The sequence below is a fragment of the Melospiza georgiana genome, chromosome Z (assembly GCF_028018845.1).
Source record: "Melospiza georgiana isolate bMelGeo1 chromosome Z, bMelGeo1.pri, whole genome shotgun sequence".
In the NCBI taxonomy this organism is placed as follows: Eukaryota; Metazoa; Chordata; class Aves; order Passeriformes; family Passerellidae; genus Melospiza; species Melospiza georgiana.
In genome coordinates this window covers 49,063,730-49,086,006 of record NC_080465.1, presented here as the reverse complement: position 1 = coordinate 49,086,006, position 22,277 = coordinate 49,063,730, and the positions used below count along the sequence as shown (strand labels likewise).

General features: G+C 39.8%; 1 protein-coding gene across 1 annotated transcript in view; it reads right to left on the bottom strand.

Annotated features, from left to right (window-relative positions):
* IL6ST (interleukin 6 cytokine family signal transducer) overlaps window positions 1-16,263 on the bottom strand; it is a 32,646-nt gene extending 16,383 nt beyond the window's left edge. The window contains exons 1-7 of the mRNA XM_058043666.1: window positions 16,176-16,263; window positions 9,069-9,149; window positions 8,196-8,507; window positions 6,237-6,369; window positions 4,817-4,977; window positions 4,324-4,475; window positions 2,250-2,409 (exon numbers count right to left, since the gene is read on the bottom strand). Coding sequence (XP_057899649.1) covers window positions 2,250-2,409; window positions 4,324-4,475; window positions 4,817-4,977; window positions 6,237-6,369; window positions 8,196-8,507; window positions 9,069-9,135 — 985 coding nt within the window. The 5' untranslated portion in view covers window positions 9,136-9,149; window positions 16,176-16,263. The remainder of the gene's footprint in view (window positions 1-2,249; window positions 2,410-4,323; window positions 4,476-4,816; window positions 4,978-6,236; window positions 6,370-8,195; window positions 8,508-9,068; window positions 9,150-16,175) is intronic.
* Window positions 16,264-22,277: the final 6,014 nt, after the last annotated feature.

The following is a 22,277-nucleotide window of genomic DNA, read 5'->3' as shown; positions in this document are numbered from 1 at the left end:
ATAATTTTTATTCAATCTGTTTGAATTCATGCTTTGATTATCATTATATGCTTGCTTTCTTAAAAAAAATAAAAGCATATTAAAAAGCATTTCTTGCTTTCTCAATGAAAATAATGCTTGGCATATTAAGTGGAAAGTTTCCTGAAAAGATGAGCAAGACACCAGTTCTGCTTTAAATATACAGTATAAAAAAAAAGTATGAATCACAATGGTGGGCATCTACAAGATTAGACTAAAGGTGACAATGCTGAGTGAGGCATGATCACACCTACACCGTGCAGCCTGCATCCAGAGGCACAGCCCTGCACACCTGCACCCTGCAAACCTTGCTACAGCCTGCACCCAACACTGTCCCTACCCCTCAATATCAAGTTACCAGAAAAAAGGAAAGTGCACAAGAGTTAAAACAAGGAGACAAATTTCTCCTGGCAGTAAGACTCCTTGATTCTAAAAGGATAACAAAACTGCAGTACATTTGTACAATACTACAGTACATTTTGGCATCTCTACTATGAAAAAGTGGTACTTCCACAACAAATTCCATTTCAAAGTAAAATGAACTAACCAATGCAAAAGCGATAAAAAGTGCCCAATCTTTTGTGAGCATCTTAGCCCCAAGAGAAAGCTGATCTCAAAATTAATTACATCTTCAATCTTTTAAGACTATTTCTTCTCAGAATTCTTTCATACCATTTAGTCTATTACGAAGTTTTGGCTTTTAACCTCAAACACCCCTCAGTACCAAGTGTACAGCATGCATCTTATCTTTTATGCTTTACATCACGACAGGAGAAGTATGAATTGAGGCAAAGGGAGCTCTTCTACTCATTTGAGTATCCGAATTTGATTCACATTAAAGAGAAGCAATTGTACATCTTGCCTAATAGAGATCATGACTCTAACATGACCTGTCTGATGTTTATTTGCTACTATAAAACTTTTGTTCTGAGGCTAAAGTAAGACATGGGTACTTAGTATTAGCAGTATTTTTGCAAAGCCAGTCACCACAGCAGAACAGCAATGCAATCTAAATAGGCAGGCAGTCCTGAAATCATCATGGCTCAGCCTGAGACAGGAAACAGAAAATGCAGTCATACTATCATTAGGAGTCGAAAAGCAGAGATGAGTATATTGACATATTTTACAGAATCTGCCCCAGAGAAAGTAGCTGAAGTGAAAGTAACAGAACTGAAGCAATGCAAACATGGATACAAATTCCACTTGTTTTAAACAAAAACTACAATAATCCCTCTTATTCCTTACCTAAGATGATAAATGAACTCAATCAGGATAAAAAAAGGATTTCCAATCTGTTTTAATAACAGAACTTGTATTGGTTTAACTTGATGTGCAATGAAATGCTGCAGTGAACAGACTGCCCAGAAAAGACACGCCTTGGGACACACAGGATATTACAGAAACAAGATTATGAAGGTGTAAGCAAGAAAAGCTAAAGCACATTTAAAAACCAGAAAAATACCAATCAGCTTGACACTGAAGCTAAATAGCTATTACAAATTACTTATAGCAATTGGATGCAAGAATAGATTCCCTACTGAGTATTAAGTACACAACACTGGCTTTCTAGGGGGTAGAATCAGCATAAGCCAAAAACAAAGCCAGCCTTGCAGGCTACTGAAGTGGAAAAGAAATCAAAATGAATACTTTGTTGAAATGTAAAAGATGTGTTATTTGGATGCTTCAGTGAATAAGAGGCTACACTAACCACATGCACATTATTTTATATTATTGCTTTATTAACTTTGTGAAGAAATCTGTGCACCCTATGATAAGATCTTCTGTTTCTTAACTGTTGATGATTGTTCATCTATGAGTTTTACAAGCCTCCTTAACATCAAGTTGTTCATAAACTAAGGCAGTTGGTCTACTAAGACAACCTTTTCTAGGCAGGGTAACTTCTGTTACAGAGAACAACCTTCAGAATAAAAAACCAAGCATAAAGCCTAGATTTTTTCCAAAAGACCTTGAGAACACAGTTTCCTGTGAAGAAGGCTCTTCTCCCCTGCTGCTGTTCTAGCTGTTTTCAGGGAGTTCCTCTACACCAGCTTAACAAGAAGCTAGTCTTATGCTCCTTGGAATGCATGGGTCAAGTCAGTGTTGAAAGTAACTCAGGAGAGCTTTGTTGCTTATACAAGCAAGCAGGTCAAGCAAGGATACACCATTTCAGGTGGCCATTGCCAAACTGCAGAGCACTTGAAGTCAGTGACCTACTTTTATGCACTACTTACGATCTTCACTGGTAATCCCAGTCTTTTCTTCACTCCAGTCACTCCAGTAGCCTACTCCATCTTCCTTCATGCAACGAATGGAAAAGGCATACTCTGTGTAGGGTCTGAGACCTTGAATACTGAATGAAGTTCTTGGGGAAGCTGTATCTTCAGGAGGAACCTGCAAAAGTGACAAAGATTTTAAAAGCAATGATCAAAATACTGTAAAGCTGAGTTCTGCACTCCTTCAGCTGTCATCCAAGCAGGCTCCCCACCACACACATTAAAAAACAAGCTTTCCTTCCCTCTCAATTCCAAAAACTTCAATTCTCAAACAGTCTCGTAAAGGTTCAGTCAGAGTTGTGTCTCTTGACCAGGTGTAAGAAGACACATACACTAGAACAGTTAGGCAGCTACTTCAGGACAATCTCATCTTTTATTTGATAAATAGCTTACATCTCTCTCCTTCCTTTCCACATAATTCTGCTGCTTACTGATCTGTAGTACCCTGCCTCACAATTCAGAACTTTGGTAGGTGACCTGCTTGATTATTGATTGCAAAATAATTGATTACTACAAGTTAAAAGTCCAGGATCATTGCTTCCACTGATCCAGAACAGTACTTCTTGAGTGAAACTGAAAATAGTTTTAGAGGAGCTTATAGTTGTGTTAATAAATTCTTTTCATAAGCTCTTTTATTCATCTTAGGTGAGCAACCAAATGCCAGAAGAGTATTCTTAGTATGTATGTAGGGAAGCAGGGTGGAGTGGAGAACAGATGCAAGTAAGTAACACACTGACTCCTCACATTAATCCGCTTGCAACTAAGGGCTTTTTACAGTGAGGACCCCCTGCAAGGAATGACTACAGATTAAGAACACTTCAGAGGTTAATCCTGAGGGTAAAGAATTATCAAAATAGTCCAATTTTACCACAGCTAAGCAAGTTCAGCTGACTTAAAAGCTACTATTTCATTTGTTTTGTGTGTATGTTAAAAGGGCAAGACAAGTTAGAAGAACTTGTCCTACTGTCCTATCAGGACAACATATACATGATCCTGGAGTTGCAAACTAGATTATGCAGGCCAGTGTTTTTTAAAATACCAATACAGGTGATCTTAACAAATAGTTTCTGCATCTAAAGCCAATTAGTCACAAGGACCTGTGTCAAGGCTACCTGCTCCAAATAGAGCATTTTGGTAAAATCAAAAGCAGTCTTTCTTCCAAGAACTCAAAGAATTCAGAATACATGTGGGCCTCTGCTGGAGTACTACTGCTCTGAGAAAAGGCTTAAAGGAAGGAAAAACTGAGGAGCTATTAAAAATATGTTGACAGATTGATGTATAAAAGATAGATTTATAAAGAAAAATCCCTCACAGCTCTTGATGACAGGAACATACAGTACATTACAGGTAAGGCTTACTCCTTACACTTTTCCTGTTCTTGACTGCCTCACACTTGAGGCATGTATACAGGGCAGGACTCTAGGTGCAGTTTCACCAGTGACATATAAGGGTAGACAAATCACTGGCCCTGCTGGCCAGAGCATTGCTGATCCAGGCCAAGATGCCATTGGACTTGTAGGCCACCTGGGCACAGCCTGGCTCATGTTCAGCTGCTGTCACCAACACTGCCAGGTTCTTTCCTACTGGACAGCTTTCCAGCCACTCTGACCCAGCCTGTGGCCCTGTCTGGAGCTTTTGTAGTCCACCTGCAGGTAGACTGAGTTCTAAAAAGCATTCCAGTATGATACAGTATTTACCCAAGTTTTGAATGATCACCCATTCTGCACATGCATGGGAAGATGAAAATTCATTAATATTCTACATATTGTGCAAAATAAAATGAAAAACAAACATACTGCACTGTGACAGGAAGGACAGCAGAAAAGTCCATGAAGATATGAAAAGGTCACCACACTCAGACTGTGCCAAAAATTACCTAGATTACAGCCTCCACAAACAGGCCAGATAAGACATCTTCCTTGTAAGACATAATGAAATGAAACGGAATTATCCGAAGTGGAAGAGGGGGAACTCCAGTTTGACAGACGTACGGATTACAGCAGAATCATGGCAAGAACATTGGCTGTATTACCTCCATCCAGTTTGTGTCGCCAACAATTCTGTAGCGAATATTGAATTTCAGCGTCATCACAGCGTCTGAAATCCAATTCTCCCAGACAAGCTGCAGAACAGTAGGTAGTAATCCTGAGGTGATTGATACATTTTGTGGAGGCAGTGGTTTAACTAAAAGAGAAGAAGTTAAAGTTAAACTCAACAGCTGTACTTTACCATGCCTTTAGAAGCTGCACGTGATATTGCAGGACTACTATTAAAGCCTTTCAGGACCTGAAATGGCCGCTACTTTACACTATCTTCTAAACAAGACTACTAAACACGAAGTTGCTATCTGAATTGTGAAAAAATCTCTCACCATGTCTACCCTCGTCTAGCACATTTCAAGCTCTAGTCAACAACACTTATGAAGTGATAATTTTTATAGTGAAGAAACACTAACATACCAGTTCAGCAATATATACAGAAGCAGCAGTTATGTTCTATCAAAGCTTTAAGGGGCATATAGTTACCAATGTCAATGGGATCAACAACAAGAGGATCAGATACAGCCTTCCCAAGTGCATTTGTTGCTTCCACCCAGATCTCCGTATTAACAAAGAACTGAGAATCATCAATGGTGCAAGAATTATTAACATCTTTTGGTATACAGTCCGGAAAGATCTGTTCTGGCCTAAATAAAAGAGAAAGAAAAAACAAGATTCAAAGCAGTAAGTTTGGTTTCCATTAGAGAATATTTTAAAGTAAATCAGAGTGAGCAATTGATTTATCTTGTATGTTTCCCCTCTGCCTTAACTTTGTAAGCAGAGGGAGGGGAAGAAAAAGTGGGAATGGCTTTTTCAGCCAGAAATGCATGATTGCATCAGAACTGAAACTAAAACAACATCTCTTGACTTCCAGTCACATATCTTCAAAAGCACAAGCACTTCAAAAGCTCGAGCACTGTCAATAAATTTGTATAAAAACCTGACTTGGCTTAAAAAAGAAAAGAACAAGAACTGATACAATCACTCAAAAGCAGTATGACCAGTAACTACAATGCATTAGAAAATGTAGTCAGTGCTACTACATACCTTTCAAGAGTACAGTGTTAGAGGTGCAATAGATAATTTCTGTTCACCATCTTCTGCTACACTAACACTAGATAGAAAATGTTAATGCTCTGCACATTTCCTGATGTGCCTAGAACTATCTGTGCATACTTTCTACTACACCTGTTAGCAAAACACTTCAGCAGAACGGGATAGCTGGAAAGCTGTCTGCAATCATTCCTGTCTCCAATGCAGCAATCCTGTTCACTCCATTTTAAACTGAGAGGCCATCAAAAAAGCTCTGCTTTACAAGAGGCCATCTAAAGAGTTTGGAAAGTAACTTAATTTGCTTTCACAGCAGAAATACTTTGCTGAAGCTTTCATGTTAGGATTAACTCAGAATAGTGTTTGTCCACAGTTCCTATGAAGTGCAGATAAATAACTTTACAAAACTCAGTCATTTTATGTTAGTTTCTCTACTTGGAATGAAAGAATGATTTGGATTGAAATGGACCTTTAAAAGTCACATAGTCTGATCCTCCTGCAATGAGCAGAAACATCTGCTTGTTTAGAATGGGATAGAACTATCAACTCAGAAAAGTGTTAGAGTTTTATGAGATGCATTGTACTAAAGCCATACTAATTATGTATTTGAAGAATAGAAAAATATGACATTACTGTCACTCCAAAACAAGTTCAGCAACAAAACTTCATGTCTGACTTAGAATTTCTTGAATGCCAACTTCTTCCCTTCCCCCTCATACCAGACAGACAGCAATGCCTCAGAAAACTGGACTTAACCTTAAGCACTCCTCCAAAGAATCAGGAATTTCAAGGACTGTTGGTTTAGCATAAAAATATTCTTCAGAGTAATTCAGATATTCTATGGAGCGCTACTTACCACCTGTATCTTAACCTGAACTGAGTATCCAGGAATGTATGCCTGCCAGGGTTCCAGGTACAAGTCATAGCGTATGTGAATCTTGATTCCTGATGCACAATGCAACTTAAGTTCTTAGGCTTCTCTGGAGGCACTGTACAGAAAAAATTAGCAATAATTAATCTATACACGCATTTCAATCCAGCTGGAATCCTTTTAACTGTCCCACTAGAGTGATTTCTGTGAACATCAGAAGTATCTAATAATTTTTCTCTAAAGGATGTGGCAAAAAGTGCTGGATACCATCCTGCAATCAAAGCAAGGAAGCTTAAATAGCTGCTTTGACAAACAGTAGGCTATGGAAGGATTAAGCATTTGCTAGTAAGGAACAACAAAGACTTGTCATTCTGAGGCAGAAAAACTTGTATTAACCATCTCTCATCTAAATATATTTTAATTCACACATAAGAAAAATTAATAACCACTACTAAATTGGCACATACTGACTTTGCTAGTAACCTGAGCTCTATAAGCAATTTCATAGGTCTGTTTTCCTCCAACTGAGGTATGGAAGAAGCTTGAGCTGCAAACCCATGCAGGAAAGCTTAAGAGATCTTCATCCACACACTGTGGTGTGTAAGGAACTTATTCAGAATGCAGCAAAACTATTTTCCTTCCCTCCCAAACTCAAATTATAACATACAAATTTGTTTCTATCTCCTATAATATCACTATTTACAACAGTATAATGTACTTAGAGAATTTTATTTGCTTTCAAGCAGAGTGCAAGTTTCAATAGAACAACCTTATGAACCTTATTGCTTTCTTCCTGAATAACTGTATTCTTCTCAAATCTGTTGCTAGTCTCACTATTTAGTTTTCTTTAATTTATAGCATCAAATAGCTTTAAATAAAAATGCATCTCAAGAATTGTAACATGAATTACACATGTGGACGTCATCTGCACTGTCATTACATTTATAATCTTAGAATAATTTATCTGTCCTCACCTTTCCATATATTTTACCTTTTTAAAATATTTATTTTATCTTTTCTAGTACAGTATTTACTCCTCAGAAATAGAAATGGAAAACATTACTTTCCTGTGATAGCATTTTTAAGTCATGCTAGAAGCATATAATTTTAAATTGTGAACTCAAGCAGGCCTTTTGCATGCAGACCATTCACAACTGCAGTACCTTTTGCCATCACTAGGAGACAACCATATCATATGATAATGGATAATCAGCCATATCATATGATACTTAGGACACTACAACACTTGTCCTATTATTAGCAGGATACCAAATAATTAAGAAGTAGCATTTATTCACGTGACTTTCTCAAGTCAGTCTTTCTAAAAGCACTTGGTCTGAACCATGCAAGTGCTATCATTCTAGAATAAATGAAGCTTATAACTAGTTAAAAGTAATTTCTTTGGTATAGAGGTAAAGGAATCCAAATAATATGTTCCATCCTTAAGACAATTCAGGTTAACTTTAGTGATACAGATCAACTAAATGTTTCTCAGTCCATTAATGAAGAAAACATTATTACCAAAATGCTAGTATGAAACCAGGACATGTCACCTAAAAGTATTTCCTCCAACTCTGATACAGAATCAAGAAGTAAGGAAAAATTAATTTCCTACTTCCTATTTCATTTAAATACACAACTTTATTCTGTAAGTAAAATCTGCTGCTTTTTGTTGCTTCATTTTTCCTATTTCAACACTGAAATACTCCAGAGTATTTTCTACTTTTCTGAAAACTTTCTTCAGTTGAGCATATTGAGCTGCTTCATATTGAGCAGCTGTGGTGGCATGTAATTTGATGATTTTCTACTCAATTATCCAGGAACTGAGGGATTAAAAATGAAGTGCCTAAAGATATGCACATTTTCTATTTTTTTGCATTTTCCCATTTCTCAGAAGCAATTTTCTTAAGATCAGAATAAAATGTAAAAAAAAATGGAACTCACAGCCTACTGTAACTGTAATTCCATAAATGTTCTGTTCAATCTGTCCATCTGCTAAAATGTTGCATGTCAGAGGAGTAGCCAGTGTAGAAGTGTCATTGAATGTGACACTGGAAACTGTTCTGTTTATTTCACGATACTGTTCTTTGGGTACCACTCTATTTTTAATCTTCCAGATAATCTGACTGGCATAGATATTGCCGAAGTCAAGACAACTCTCATTCAGAATGCATAATGCTGTGAAATTGGAACCAAGGGCCAGGACAGGTGACTCCGGGATGATGTGACCACATGACTGCACAAGTCCACTTGAAGCTAAAAAGAAAACAAATTTCACATTTATTAAGAACTACACAACATCCCCTAACCAATATTGCTGATACATCACTAGTGCAATTTTAAAAACACTACATCTGTCTAAGCAGCAAGTTAAATAGTTACCTGACAATAATAAAACTGAAATGCATTGGTGGACTACCATGAAGATTTAAGGGCAAAAAACAGCATCGTGTTCTTTAGGCTCTGCAAGAGCACTTCATGAAGCTAGGAAAGCTCTATTAATAAATAGACATAGAAGACAGAGAGGAGAGTCAAGGGTTGCATGTTTATATCTTTTGAAGGAGGAAGTTGTTGTACTTGAGGTCACTCTTTTGATAAAAAAGTATTTTTTATTAAGAAAGTTAGCATAGGAAAAGTGGAGTAAGCGTGCACCTGTGCTATGGTGAACTAGTGTTAGAAGACTAGGCGTGTCTATCCTAACACATCTTACTTTCTGTCCTTATCCAACAAGTATCTAGACAAAAAGCTAGCAGCTGCTTCAAACATTTGATGTAACTAGCTCCATAGCCTCTTGTATTTGAGACACAGAACTCTTACCGTCAGGAGAACAAATATTCAACACCAGATAGAAGCCACAGGCCACCCAGTTCCACCTAGAAAACATGCTGCACAGAATTTCTGTAACAAGAGAAAGATATATATTTTTAAATTTAAACCATTACTCTTTACTTTAGATCAATGTCAAAGTCAGATTTGTATTTGCTCTAACATAATATCTCAGATACACACATTTATTTTACTGGAAGTGTTTGTATCTTCTCACCTTAGAATGGGCAAATTGTTTCCATTTTCCTGACTGCTAAAACAAAATCAAATGTTTGCTAAAAAAAAACCTAAGGCTGTTAAAAGCTGATTTAATTACAAGTTTAAGAAATGTATTAGCTTTAGGTTTAGTTTAAGAAATGCATCAGCTTTAGGTTTTCACACTGTATATAAAAACAAACTTCACAGGTAACTCTGTAGGAGGTTCAGTTAGAATATAGGGTGTAACGGTGTGGTTCAGGTTTTAATACATAACCCTATGAATTTGATTATGGTTTTCATACTTACCTAATTTTTAAGGGCACTGATCTTCAGGCCCTTAAGGTTCAGACAAGGTTCAAAACAACTCACCACAAAACCATGTGTCTCATTCACAAGAGTGACTTAAAATACACTCAGGAATTACAAAGCACAGTGCTTCCATATCAAGAACTGCTGTCTAGTATAGAAAAAGCACTAATTAATTCTTCAAAACTTTACAAGGGAGCTTGCAATTTCCCAAAAGCTGAAGCACCTTTTATAAGACCATATTTATTTCTGTATGGCAACAGAGCCCACTCGTTCTCAAGTTTTGACATTTCTAGAATACACTTTAGAGATACTGAAGCATTCACACAGCATTCACACGCCCCCATTGTTATGAAGCCACTATGTGTTCTGGTTTTCTTAACTTACAGTTTTAAAGCAGTCCTAGACTACAAAAGCAAGTGACCACTCTCTACTAAGCTATATTATTTTTAGCCACATTTAGGCATCTTTACAGGAACGGGTAGATTGGCTTAGTGAAATAAAGCATTTAGTTCACAAGCTGATTTCTAGAAGCAGACTTCATGCTGTTCTTACACCTAGAAACTTAACACAGGCTCTTTATGTTTACTCAGACGCGAGGAGAGATGGCCTACAGCAACATTGTTTCTGAAGCTTTATTTTCACTAACCTGACAACTTCTCTGGAAACTAGTATTCTTAGCTTTGCCCCATAAAAGGAAAGTCACTAAAAATTTTAAGGGAATTCCACACTATTCCCTAGACAGGAAATCTAATAAGCTCCACTTACTATTATCAGAAGAAACTTCAATTTATGACAGTAAACATCCCTTTACTTTGATTGCATGTAATTTACCTCATAATAGCGACAGACACAAGGTATTTCACACACACATATATATAAGTAAAACTAGACACACATTTAAGCATGGATCACCCCCAAGCAAGAACCTCATTCCTTACACATCAACACAACTAAGCCATTTTTTTCTTTACAAATCAAGATAAACATTGTAATGTAAAGAAAATCTCTAGTCACATGAACAATTAAATGAAAGCAGATCTCAAACATTTATAGCAGAGTCTTTGCAGGGTTTGCCAACCTAGGTGTCCTTCAGTTAGAACTAAAATAAAAGCCATCAGAATCATCCAGGTATCTTTATTTGCTTTTATACCTGTGAGTTCATTACCCAAAGTCCACCAAAATTTCCTGTATAGAAACTTTACAGTAGAAACATTGCTGATTGAAAGACTTGATAAATATACTAACAAGCATTTGTTTGTCACTGAAAGTTTTAGTTCATTCTTCGACTAAATAACAAGTCATTTGTCATCAGACTATAGCTATATGGCATTGAGAACCAAAAAGCTATTAATTTTTTCTATGTTCTACTTAAGTACTCTCACTGGGCTGGATATAAGAACCACTATACTGCTTTAAATGCAATGTATATTTGGACATTTATTACAAGGGTACAGTGAAATAACTATACCAATTGATTCTTGCTTATTTTGGAAGTAAAGTGTCCAACATCTGTAAAATAAGATTTCTACCCACACATGAATTTCTGAATTAAAAAAAAAAACCCAACAACTAGTTTAACACATTTTTATAAATTTGCATGGTGAATACAACCAAATTCTAAAGAGTAGTCTCTTTTAGTTTAAATCACCAAAAATCACCAAATAGGGATCTACTTTAATGACTAGACTTGAGCTAACACTTACCAGAATACTGCTTGTTAACCAAAGCCCATTGAGCTCTACTACAGACAGATCTGTTATTTCAAGCATGATTAATTTAAATTATTTAACTGGAACAATTTGAGTTGCAGAAGATCTGAAATTCATCAGAAGCCTAAGGGCAACTACAAGCTAAGTGGAAAGAAACAGGAGCTCTGCTTCACTGCTAATTGCCAAAAGCTGCAAAACAACAGCAGAAGCACCTTTCATACTGAAGGGGAAAGAATGAAACAGATGTAAAAAGAAAAGTTTTTAAAGTTTTTAATTTCTCTCTCATTTGCCATCATGATTCATGACACCGTAGAGTAATGGCAGGGTCACCTAAGCTATTACATCATTACAAAGTCACTGATTTTCTTTTGGGTCATTATTTATTAAAGTCAAACAATACTTCCACAAAACTATTCACTGATTTTTACGCCAGCAGTTATTAAGTATGGCTCAGGTTATTAAAAACACACTGTAAAGCAAATGAAAGGATAAATAAATAAAAAGCAATAACCAACTTAATAAGTAAACAATAATAATTATCACACATTTTGTCCTAAAGTATGATTTTTTTCCACTGGAAATGAAAATTAGATTACTATATTTTTTCATATAAATGCCATTTCTATATTCAGCTGTCTTCCAGACTTGAAAAACATTTCAGTTGCTCCAAGCAGATTCATTCACATGTAAGAGACTGAAGTTCAAATCTCTACTACTTTGCACTTTGGAAAGTTTAGCAATTGTTATGAGGGAGCAGATGAACCCTCCACAAATCATACTACTCAATTCCACTGCAGTCAGCTCCTAAAAGGCAAGGGAATGGAGCTTCATGTCCATCACCTGCAAAGGAGAGTAAAGTGGAAAGCCACCCCCCTCCAGCACGGGAACGGAGCAGCTGAAACCGCAGTGTCAAAGCCACGCCTCGATTCAGCATGTATCGGCTTCAGGCTGCTCTGAGGTATTCTGCTTATCCCCACCCCCGATGATCAACATGGTTTGAAGAAGACTGAAGCTACACACCTCTAAACCCACAAAGGGGCTATTACAATCCCTTCTAATGTGTGCTATTTTTAAAAACATTAGTGTCTCTGGCTTTTACAAGACCGATTCTTAATTGAAATTTAGTTCTGCGGGAAAGATCCAGAGTTACACTAGACACTTCCATCCATCCTGCCTACCTGAAAACCATAAAGGAAATGAAAAAAATCAAAATAAATGGTGGGACTTAAAACTAACAAAACAAGGAACCACACTTCATATTAGAATGAGGAAATACTTCTATGCAAACTGTTGTTTTCTTATCTGAGTGTGTAAAAATGCTCAGGTGAAGACAGTACAGAAACCCTGCATGTAAGCAACATCAAACCTTAAAAGACAGCGCCATCATTCAACAGCGATGCTAAACACTAACTGTACACAATTCACAATTCCAAGACAGACTAAGCTGTTAGTCCAGACAACAGAAAACTCAGTTTCTTTCAATCACTATGGACGGCTTAACCCAAGTTTTATGTTTTACTGACTGGTACAGTGTATATATATACATCTAAGGTGAAAGCTGAACCCAATGCTGAATGAACACTGAAAGAGCTGGCCAGTTCAGATACCTTCTATTAAAAACAAACAAAACCAAAGAGCCAAACCAACACTTTATACTATGAAGTTGTTGTGGATCACTAAGTGAAGAGGCAAGGGAGACAGGGAAAGAAACTGACTGTAGAAGTATGCCAGGTTGTTCACATGGTTTAGTGGCCAAAGATCAAAATCCATCAAAATACTGAGTAAAACCAACATGGTCAATTTAGAACGCTGCTGATGACAGTCCTTAACTCACAGAAAAGAAACTAACTCAAAGAGGAAAAAAAAAGTTAAAATGCTTTGATTATTTCTGTAAAGACAGACTTCTAAAATGCATATGCCATAAGATCATCCCATTTAATGTCCTAATCAAATGGGACTTTTGTTATCCTTCACATCCTGCAGCCATTTTGAAAGGAAAGCACTAAGCCTTTATGTCTGACCCATAAATTGATGCTTCATGCCGTGTCAATGAAAAGCTACTAACAACCCTAAAATCACAACTTATATGCACAAAGAAGCACATGTTGAGTTTTAAGATCAACCTGTGACCAAGAATTTGTGAAGAAGTATCAGGCTTTTGTGCAAAACAGGTATCACTACTTATTCTGAGCAAGAGAGAAATCTTAAAAATTCATCTTATTTCATAAATCATGAGACCTGCCCCAAAATGCACACAGGGATACGCCATTACAAAATGGGTTATCTCTCCATTTCAGAGAGGTTGTGATTCCTGTCCAAGTGACCTACAAATCACCATGTCAGTTTAAAAAACTATAGCTAAAATAACATGTACTTGCCAGCAAAGCCAGCCTGGAAGCCAGGAAGTATAGATAACACCACAACCACCACAGGAAGGTGTTCAGTCTATTAAAGCTCATTATCACATCAATCGCAAGAGACCAAAGGTTTTGGGAAAATGGATTTCCAGAAGTTCCTCAAAAAAAAAAAAAAAAAAAAAAAAAAAAAAGAAAAGAAAGAAGATCTATGTTTATAGCTTCAAGAGGTAATCTGTCACTAGGAATCCACATAGCTCAGGCAGACAGATCCAGAGATGCCTCACAAAGCAGCTGCTGCTTGAGGTTTTATAACAAGCCAGACTGTACTTAAAGCCATCTAAAAGCTGTAGCTATCCTCAAGGAATTTTGATTACTCAAACCGTAACTGCTTTCTAATTAAGCGTATTTCATCTCTAAGCTTCCTTCCTTCCTTCCTCCAAGCTACTTCCTTCTTGGAAATATTTATGAGACTCAAAAAACACCAAACACCTCTAAGAGAAGCAGTTGAAAATATTATGTAATGTTATATGAACAGAGTATTCTGAAATACATTTTTGTATTTAAAATCGCTATGTACAAATGACATCACAATCCCTTTCACCATCTAGGCAGGTAATTTCTCTACTGTACTTATTCCTCTGCCTCTAGAAGGAGGCTTATCCTTGTAGTTTTGGTAGGGCAATCATAACAAAAAATATAAAGAAAAAAATAAAACCAAAACAGGTATAAAGCTTAAAATTACTGAAATACCTAACTAGAGGCATCAAATATTTGCTTGCAATAATTGAATTATTTCTGGTGCCTTTTTAAAACTGTAAATCAATTTCTCTGGAATACTTCAGAATTTTCTCACAGCTAGCAAGTAGTTTTAGTTCAAAAATCAAATTAATTTATACAAAGCAATGTCTTAGCACTCAGTGGTTGCATTTTGAAATCAAACCTTCCAGACTGATCACAAGCAGCACTGCTTCTCTAATCTAGACAATTCTTGCTAATACAAGAACAATTGATTTTAAAAATGGCCAAAAGGTTATTTAATTTCACATAACGGTGCAAATGCTAATCCTCCAGACAAGCAGCATGGGAAGAGTATCTCCATTTGGTGTACTCACAGAGGTGCCTATCTTTCTCCTCTGCCAAAAATATTTATCTATTATTGACTTTACTTGAAGCACCACATTTCCAGACATATAAACAACATCCAAACAATTACTTTGAATGCTCAACTTCTAAGAAGTAATCTCAAATTTTAATCATCCACATTTACATTCTTATTGAGCTACACCAACACATGGATAAATCTGTTCAGAAGTTACATGCTTTGAAATATTCTACGTGCCTCTGAAAGTAACAGCATTTAGGAAGCACAAATGTTATATTTCTATAGAAAAGAAGGTGTAAGAAAAAAGACCTTAACTCCCAATAATATCCAGCTTCTTGGGAAGGTTGCGGATTCCCTTTCCCCCTCTGCGACAGAACAGATCACTAACGACAGAGCTATAATCCCACACAGTTCGTGTAGAACTATGCCTTCAGAATGCCTCAGCAGTAACAAGCAGCCACCAGCTGGCAAAACCCTAGTCAGCCTAAAACAAGCATGAAAACTGAGACTGGGAATTATTCCCCTCAATCCTGCCAAAACACTTGGCAGCCTGCTTTCCTTTGTGCCTCAGTTTCATCACCCGAGAGATGAAAATAATGATGCCGGTTTTTTTTTTAGGGAAAGCATCAGAGCCCCGCTACAGGGATGACTGGCGCCCAGGACCACATGGGAAGTAACCAGACGGCCACTGTACCCGCTCCTCCCCAATTCCTCAGGGAATCCCCTCCACTGCTTGGACCAGCAACAAGACAAAGTGTGCGTATCTTTCAGGGCAGCAGTTTTCTATCATCTACAGGCAACAAGAGCAGACCACTTGCGGTGACGGCAACAAAACGCAAATCTCTTCATCAAGGAAATGGGTGTCGGTGCCACAGCCACGCTTGTGTGACAATCGAAAAGGCCGAAAGACGCGAGTCCCGCGAGGGTCGCGACACGGTTGCCAACTGGGCCGGCCGGCACCAGCCACCGCCGCTCTGGGGAAGGCGCAGATAACCTTCAGCCTGACCGTCCGCGCCGGGCGGGGGCAGGGCTGCGGATGGGGCCCGGCGGGGCTCGGCACCCCCAGGCCCCGCAGCCGCGGCCCCGGGCGAGGCCATGTTGCGCTCTGAGCGTCACGGCCGGGCAGCTCCGCCGGCGCCGGCGAGGGCAGGCTGGACGAGACGAGACACCGCCACGGGGCACGGCTGGCGATCGGCCCGGGAGCCGAGTGGCGCAAGACTGCCGTTCGCCCGCCCAACCCGGCCCGGCCCGTCCCCAGGTCAGCCCTGAACGAATGTCCCGCTGCCCCTGCCCGGGGCGCACGGCCCGGAGGAAAAGGACGGCCCAGCACGGTCTCCGCCGGCGGACGTCCCTCAGGGAGAGGACGCAGAGGAGGTGGAGGGGAGGGGGAGCCCGGCACACGGCCGCACATCCCGGCTCTTACCCGGCGCCACCGTCCGCGCTGCAAGGCCCCTGCCCCTAAATAGCGGCACAGCCGCCTCGCGCCATCGCGCCGCCGTCCCGCACGCGCGGCCCCGCGCCCGGTCACGCTCCCGCCCCGCCCCAGCCCCGGCGCGCCCTTCCCTCCTCCTCCATCCACGCCGCCATTGGCCCGCGGTGCCCGTGACGTCATCAAAGGGGGTGGGGCTGAAGGAAGGGGCGGGGCTTCCCGTAACGCGGCGGCCGGTGCCAGGATCCCGGGGGCGCGGGGGGCGCGCGCGGGGGGCGGGCGCGGCGGCGGCGGAGCCCTGAGGGCGGCGGGGCCCTCCCCCCTCCCTCCCCCGCGGCGCTCCGGCCCCTCCGCCCGCCGCGCCCGCCGCCCCCCGCCCCCCGCAGGGCTGCCCCGTCAGGGTGTGTGCCAGCTCTGGGCGGCAGCCGCCGGACCCTACCCGGGTCGCAGCCGGCCAGGCCTCTGGAAGCTTCTCCCGGCCCTTGCCCGGCCCGGCCTGCGCGGGCGGCGCGGCGGGGGAGTTGTCCCGAGCCGGCCTGAGCAGCCAGCTGCCTTCCCGGCGTTTCGCAAGACTCCCCTGGGAGTACGGGCGGCTGGAGAATGCTCTTGTCAACAGCTGCCGTGCGAGTAAAGCGCTGCCATCCAGAGCAGTCTCGATGTTTCAGTTCCTGCAAATCGGTCAGGATTCCAGTCCCTGAGAAAGGTGTTTGTGAAAGGTTGCTGAGGAATGGTCCTCTATATAGATCGTTAATATGATCATGACCCACCTTATCCCTGGACATTTCTTCATTCAGTAACTCTGAAAAATTACTTGTGTAAATCAGAATAGTGTGCTCTAAGATGCTTTCTTCATTCCAGATTATTTTTTTTTTCTGGTTCATGAGTAAGAAAGAACACTGCCACGCCAGAGGCTTGGTGCTGAGAGTGTCTAAAGAGGCTGTTCCTAATGAGAAAAGTACAAGACATCACTGATGCATGTCCGAGTTTCTTTCTAGTGAATGCTTTAGGGTTTTGCCTCCTTAGTTCTTAAGTTATATTTGGGCTCAAGTAGGATATGAGGTATATTACACTAGTAGTTATATCATTAGATGAGTGGGCAGATTGACTAGATAAGAAAGACATCTAGTTCAATACCCTGTTTCAGGCGCTGACATGAGCTGCTAATAAGACAAGATTTGGAATTTTGGAGAAAGACAGTGGGACATAGTCTGTTTCTCACAGATTTAGTACCAGTCTCTGATTATGCTTGGTGTACTGTCTCAGATGGCTTAATCCAACAAAAATGTTGTTGCTAATTCTGAAAATGCTGTATTTTTTCTATGTAACAGAGTAAAGCTGGATGGACACTTTTCAACAGTCATTTAGTTGCTCTGCTTTCCTAACAACAAAGTTGTTGGTATTTACATAATTTCTGATAGGCTATTTATGTAGACTGCAGATTAAATTAATTACTTTATGTCCCTGCTTGCAGCTGATGCTGTCTAGTAACCTTAGATGCTGTAGGTACTGCTGTTTTTTCCCATTGGTGGTCTCTGCACTCAATAAACTCAGTCCTTTCCATGTCCTCCTACAGAATTTTGCAGTTCAAACCCTTCCTAAAGTATCAGGACAAATGGCATCTGCAGAATAAGTTTCACTTTTTTTTTTAACATGACAAAAGTATAACAGTTGGTCACTTTTGCTTTCCCACCAAATAATGGTTTTTATATTTGTGTCTACGTTGACTCTGGGTTACAGTTTGGGACTGTACAAGTACAGTTTGATTGTATAGTTGGTGAATTTCAGTGTGTATGGATTTGCCTGTTTCAGCATCCTCAAAAAATCAATTTTTGGCAACAAAGCTTTAAGTGGGACCAAGCTCTAACCAGAAAAAATATGTTTTTCCTCTTGTTTTAGCATGTCTTCTGTCTCTTGTACGATCACTTGTGTTCTGCTGCTAAGTAGACATTCCAGAAGTAGGCTCTTCACTCTCCTCCCTCCCCCAGCCAACAGAAAACCTCTTATGACATTCTTATTCTGAAATCCTATAGCCTGAAGCGATTCCTGGTATATTGCCAGAACTTGTAGAACAGCCTTCCATCTCCCTTCAAAACCAGTCCTGTGACAGGCTTCACTTACATGTGACATGCATTGTAGCTCTTCAAATAGGCAAGAGATTGTATATTTCACAGACTATCTAGAACTCAGTGTAAAACTGTGTACACATATCTGATGTTATGTCCAGAAACAAAATCATTTGTTTGCAACAGTAGTTAATTTTTCTGTATTGACACAAAGTACCATTTATTCATTAGCAATTTAGTTTCCAAAAATCTGATTGTTCTTGGACACCAGCCACTTTCTGGTACAAGCAGGTAAAAAGTTAATAGCATTACAACTGCCACTGGATGGACTCAGGACATTTGGGATCCCTATTAAAGAAGAGAATTAAGCCATTCAAGCATGTTGTGAAGTGGCTTTTCTGCACATGGATGATTTCCAGGAAAGACTGTTTAGTTTGATTTACTGCTTCATAGTCTTCCCTACTGTTTATGGCTTTATACTGTACTGTGTATGTAGTATAGTTCTGGTGTATAGGTAATATAAAAACCAGTTATTTAAACTTCCAAATACTGAGAGAAATTAAAAATTCTGACCACATTTAAAAAATGTTCCTGCCAGCTAGCATTTTAATAAAATATTGAACATATTTAATAAAATAATGCATATTGAATAAAGCATTATATGAAATGTTTATTTTATATATTTAGTTAAATGTTTGGTCATATATTCCCTAAATATATGAGGCAAGAATAAAATAAAGCTAGTTGTCAGGAATTGGAAGGTCTTTGTTAGCAATTACCCTCTTCTTATTCACACTGCAATTTGTGTTCCAGCAAAGTGCTCCATCAGGCTATGTGGGATATTTCCAAGCTCTCGTGATACACAGTTAGGATATCAGTTGGTGAAGCATGCCTGCACATCCTCTGCTTTCTCCGTCCCAGAAAGAAGGAGGCAGCATGGAAGTGTAGAGATGGGCACTGACACTTGAAAAACAGGTAGCTGTTGGCAAAGGTTGATAGCTGTTCAACTGTGGGAGCAGAGATATTTTTGGAGAAGCTGTTAGAGATTGCTGAGGAACCATCTTGTACCACACTGTGGATATTTTCAGTGGTTTTGTAACAAGTTGTGAAAAAATTTGCTGTCTGCATAATCCACTGAATCTTACAATAGGTGAGCCACAGAGAGGAAAAATCTTTCTGGAATGTATTATTATCTTAGTGTAAGGATGTGGAGCATCAGGGGCGTGAAAAGATTCCTCACTCTGACTACACATGGGGGTTTTTTTGGTAATTCAGGACTCTCAGAACAGAGATGTTGGGAAAGATTCAGTAAGGGAGAAGCTGAACAACAACACCCTTTAATGGCAGCGTTCTGACCCATGCCCAGACATTTTCTGTGAGATGAGTGAATCACTATGTACAACTGTTTGCCTGGGAGGTTCAGTAAAACATCTGAGCCTCTTGCTAAAGTGATAATGCTGTCTCAGCTTGTGTCACTTCTCCTGATCTTGAATTTATAATCTCCAATGTCTAATGTTCTTTAACATGAAGAAGAGTCACTTAACTTTTCCCCCTTTGCCCTGAGTGGTCAGAAAAGTAGCAGACTGTTGCATTGAAGCCACAGTCTTGTAGGTCAAAAAGTCACGGTGATGTCCTCTGAAGAGGTAGGGAGGAGACATCAGCAAGGAAAAAAAAAAGGCTGATGTAACTTTTGGAAATTATTTAGTGACAGTTACAGCACTTCACAGCCTTTTAACTTACCAAACATAAGTAGCTCAGTGGCAGCAAAAAATGGACTTTGTAATTCACTACTTCTTCCTGAGGGAGATGTGAGAATATTGCTTTTTTTTGAGAGCACGCAGGTGTTTGTAATTTGTGTGACAAACAAGTAAAGTTCACTGAGCCACAAGCAGTCATGGCAACCTCGTATGTGCAGCTGGGTGCTTGATGGCATCTCTTTACAAGAGAGTGAGTGATGCATATTGCAACAGGACTGACCTCATTCGTTAGCATTGCTGTGCCCAGTAAAAGGGCACAAAACCTGAGACTCTGGACAAGACCTTGCAAAATTCAGCCAGGGTCTGTAGCGCTTCATCAGGACTTGAGAAATTCAGGAGAATCTTGTGGTCATTGGAAGAAGCTAGGAATGGAGATAACTGACTCCTCCGTGTGTGATAGGAAAGCTTTGGATTGCTGAAGAGGGCTTGACCTGGTTCTTTCATTCTGATTCTCAAGAATAAGAGTAATAACATCATGAAAATACAGCCTGGCATATAGAATAGAAAAAAGAATGGTTGTAGCCCACTTTAAATTAATGGCACATCTCATGGAGAAGTGTGCCTAGCAATCTGCTTGCTTTTCTGCAGTGGAAATTAGAGCTAATGACATTGTAGACCTAGACTGGAAGCTTTAACTGATGGAACATGTTGCTAGGGGATGTTTTTAATGAAAAGATAGAGGGTAGAATAATCAGAAAAAAAGTGGTCTGGTCTTCACTGGAGGAACAAAACCAAAGGTGAGATCAGAAAAAGGAAAACAAATATTAAATTTCAATGAAGATAAAAATACTGTAAAGGATTAAATTGATCAAACATGGAAAATGGTTAAGTCAGAATGAGCAATGCACTTCACTGAGAAGAAATGCTCGTTCAGAACTAGGGTGAGGTGAAGATGTTATGCTGCAGTCTCTTACACCACATGAGAGAGCTGCCCTTGAATTTAGTATACTTTTGGCAGCTGCTGGAGCTAAAATGCTTTTGGAGTAATTCTGCACACAGAGACAAGAATGTGGATGTGTTCTTAAGGCAGAACTCTTGGCCAGTAAGTAAGAAGACCCAACTAAGAGTAGCAGAAGATGATTAAAAAGAAAATGACATCTCAGATTGACTGGAATTATGTTTCCTACTTGGCCACAAAGGCTTTCATGGGCAGTTTAGCCAATAAAAAATATGCCAGAAAATATAAGTCAGTACTTTTTTGTCAAAGTAATGAACTCCATGCACAGAATAAAGTTATGTGTGAAGAACAGCTGAGCTGGGCCTAATTATTTGGGCTGACAAAAGGCATGCTAGCAATAGAAAAAGACATTCTGAAACCAAGGCTGTTGTTCAGTCTGCTCTGTGTTGGGAAGCCAGTCTGTCTTACATCAATGTAATTGTGGATTCCTTTCAGATATCGACCTCTTGAAAAACGCATGGGTGGCGCTTCTGTCCTTTCCAGTGAGTAAGGGAAGAGTTCTAGTCAGGCAAATTAGCACTGGCCATGGTTATCCAGGCCTTCCCTTGAGTTTTGGGCAGGCTGTAACAAGATTCTAGTTGGTGCAGAGCAGCACCGTGGACGTCCCTTTTCAGGTTGTATGATGACTGGCATACAAGGTGTAGAATCACAAATAGAGCTCCTGTTCATGGTCCTCAACTACAGAGTGTAGCAGGCACAGCATGGGGGTGTCTAAATCTGTGCAGCACACTGTGGTTGCTCCATTTAGCCGTAGCCACTCCAGACTAAGGCTAAAACTTGTCTGTGTGAGAGCTGGTCTTAGTGGAATACTCTAAACACAAGGAGTGTGTATGAGTTAAGCTGTGGTTGGAAATGTTGGCTTTCTGATACTACAGCTTGGGACTTCTCAATAAAGGCTGGTAGAGACATATTTAAGAAACAGTGTATATGTACCTTACAGAAGGGAAATATGCTACAGGCAAGCTGCTGACCAGTCCTTTTTGTATTTTTCCATGATATATCTAGTAGTCTACACTATGCCACTGAAATCAGTACAGTGAGATACCACTTGATTGCCAGGAAGAGAGCTATCATCAGTGAGAGATAGGTAATTGTCTTGAAGTGACACGTTTTAAAAAAGAGGCCTTGACAGCTTCAAGTTTTCTGGTTGAGCTGTTAGAAAACACAAAAGGCTTGAGCCTGTTGCTACAAGTAAAGACTGAGGAATTCACAGGGAAGTACATTCTCATCACTAACACTGAACACTGAAGTTAAGTTAGTATTAGATAACTCCTCACTGACTGCTGACTTACTGTTAAATTGGCTAATGCTATTCAGA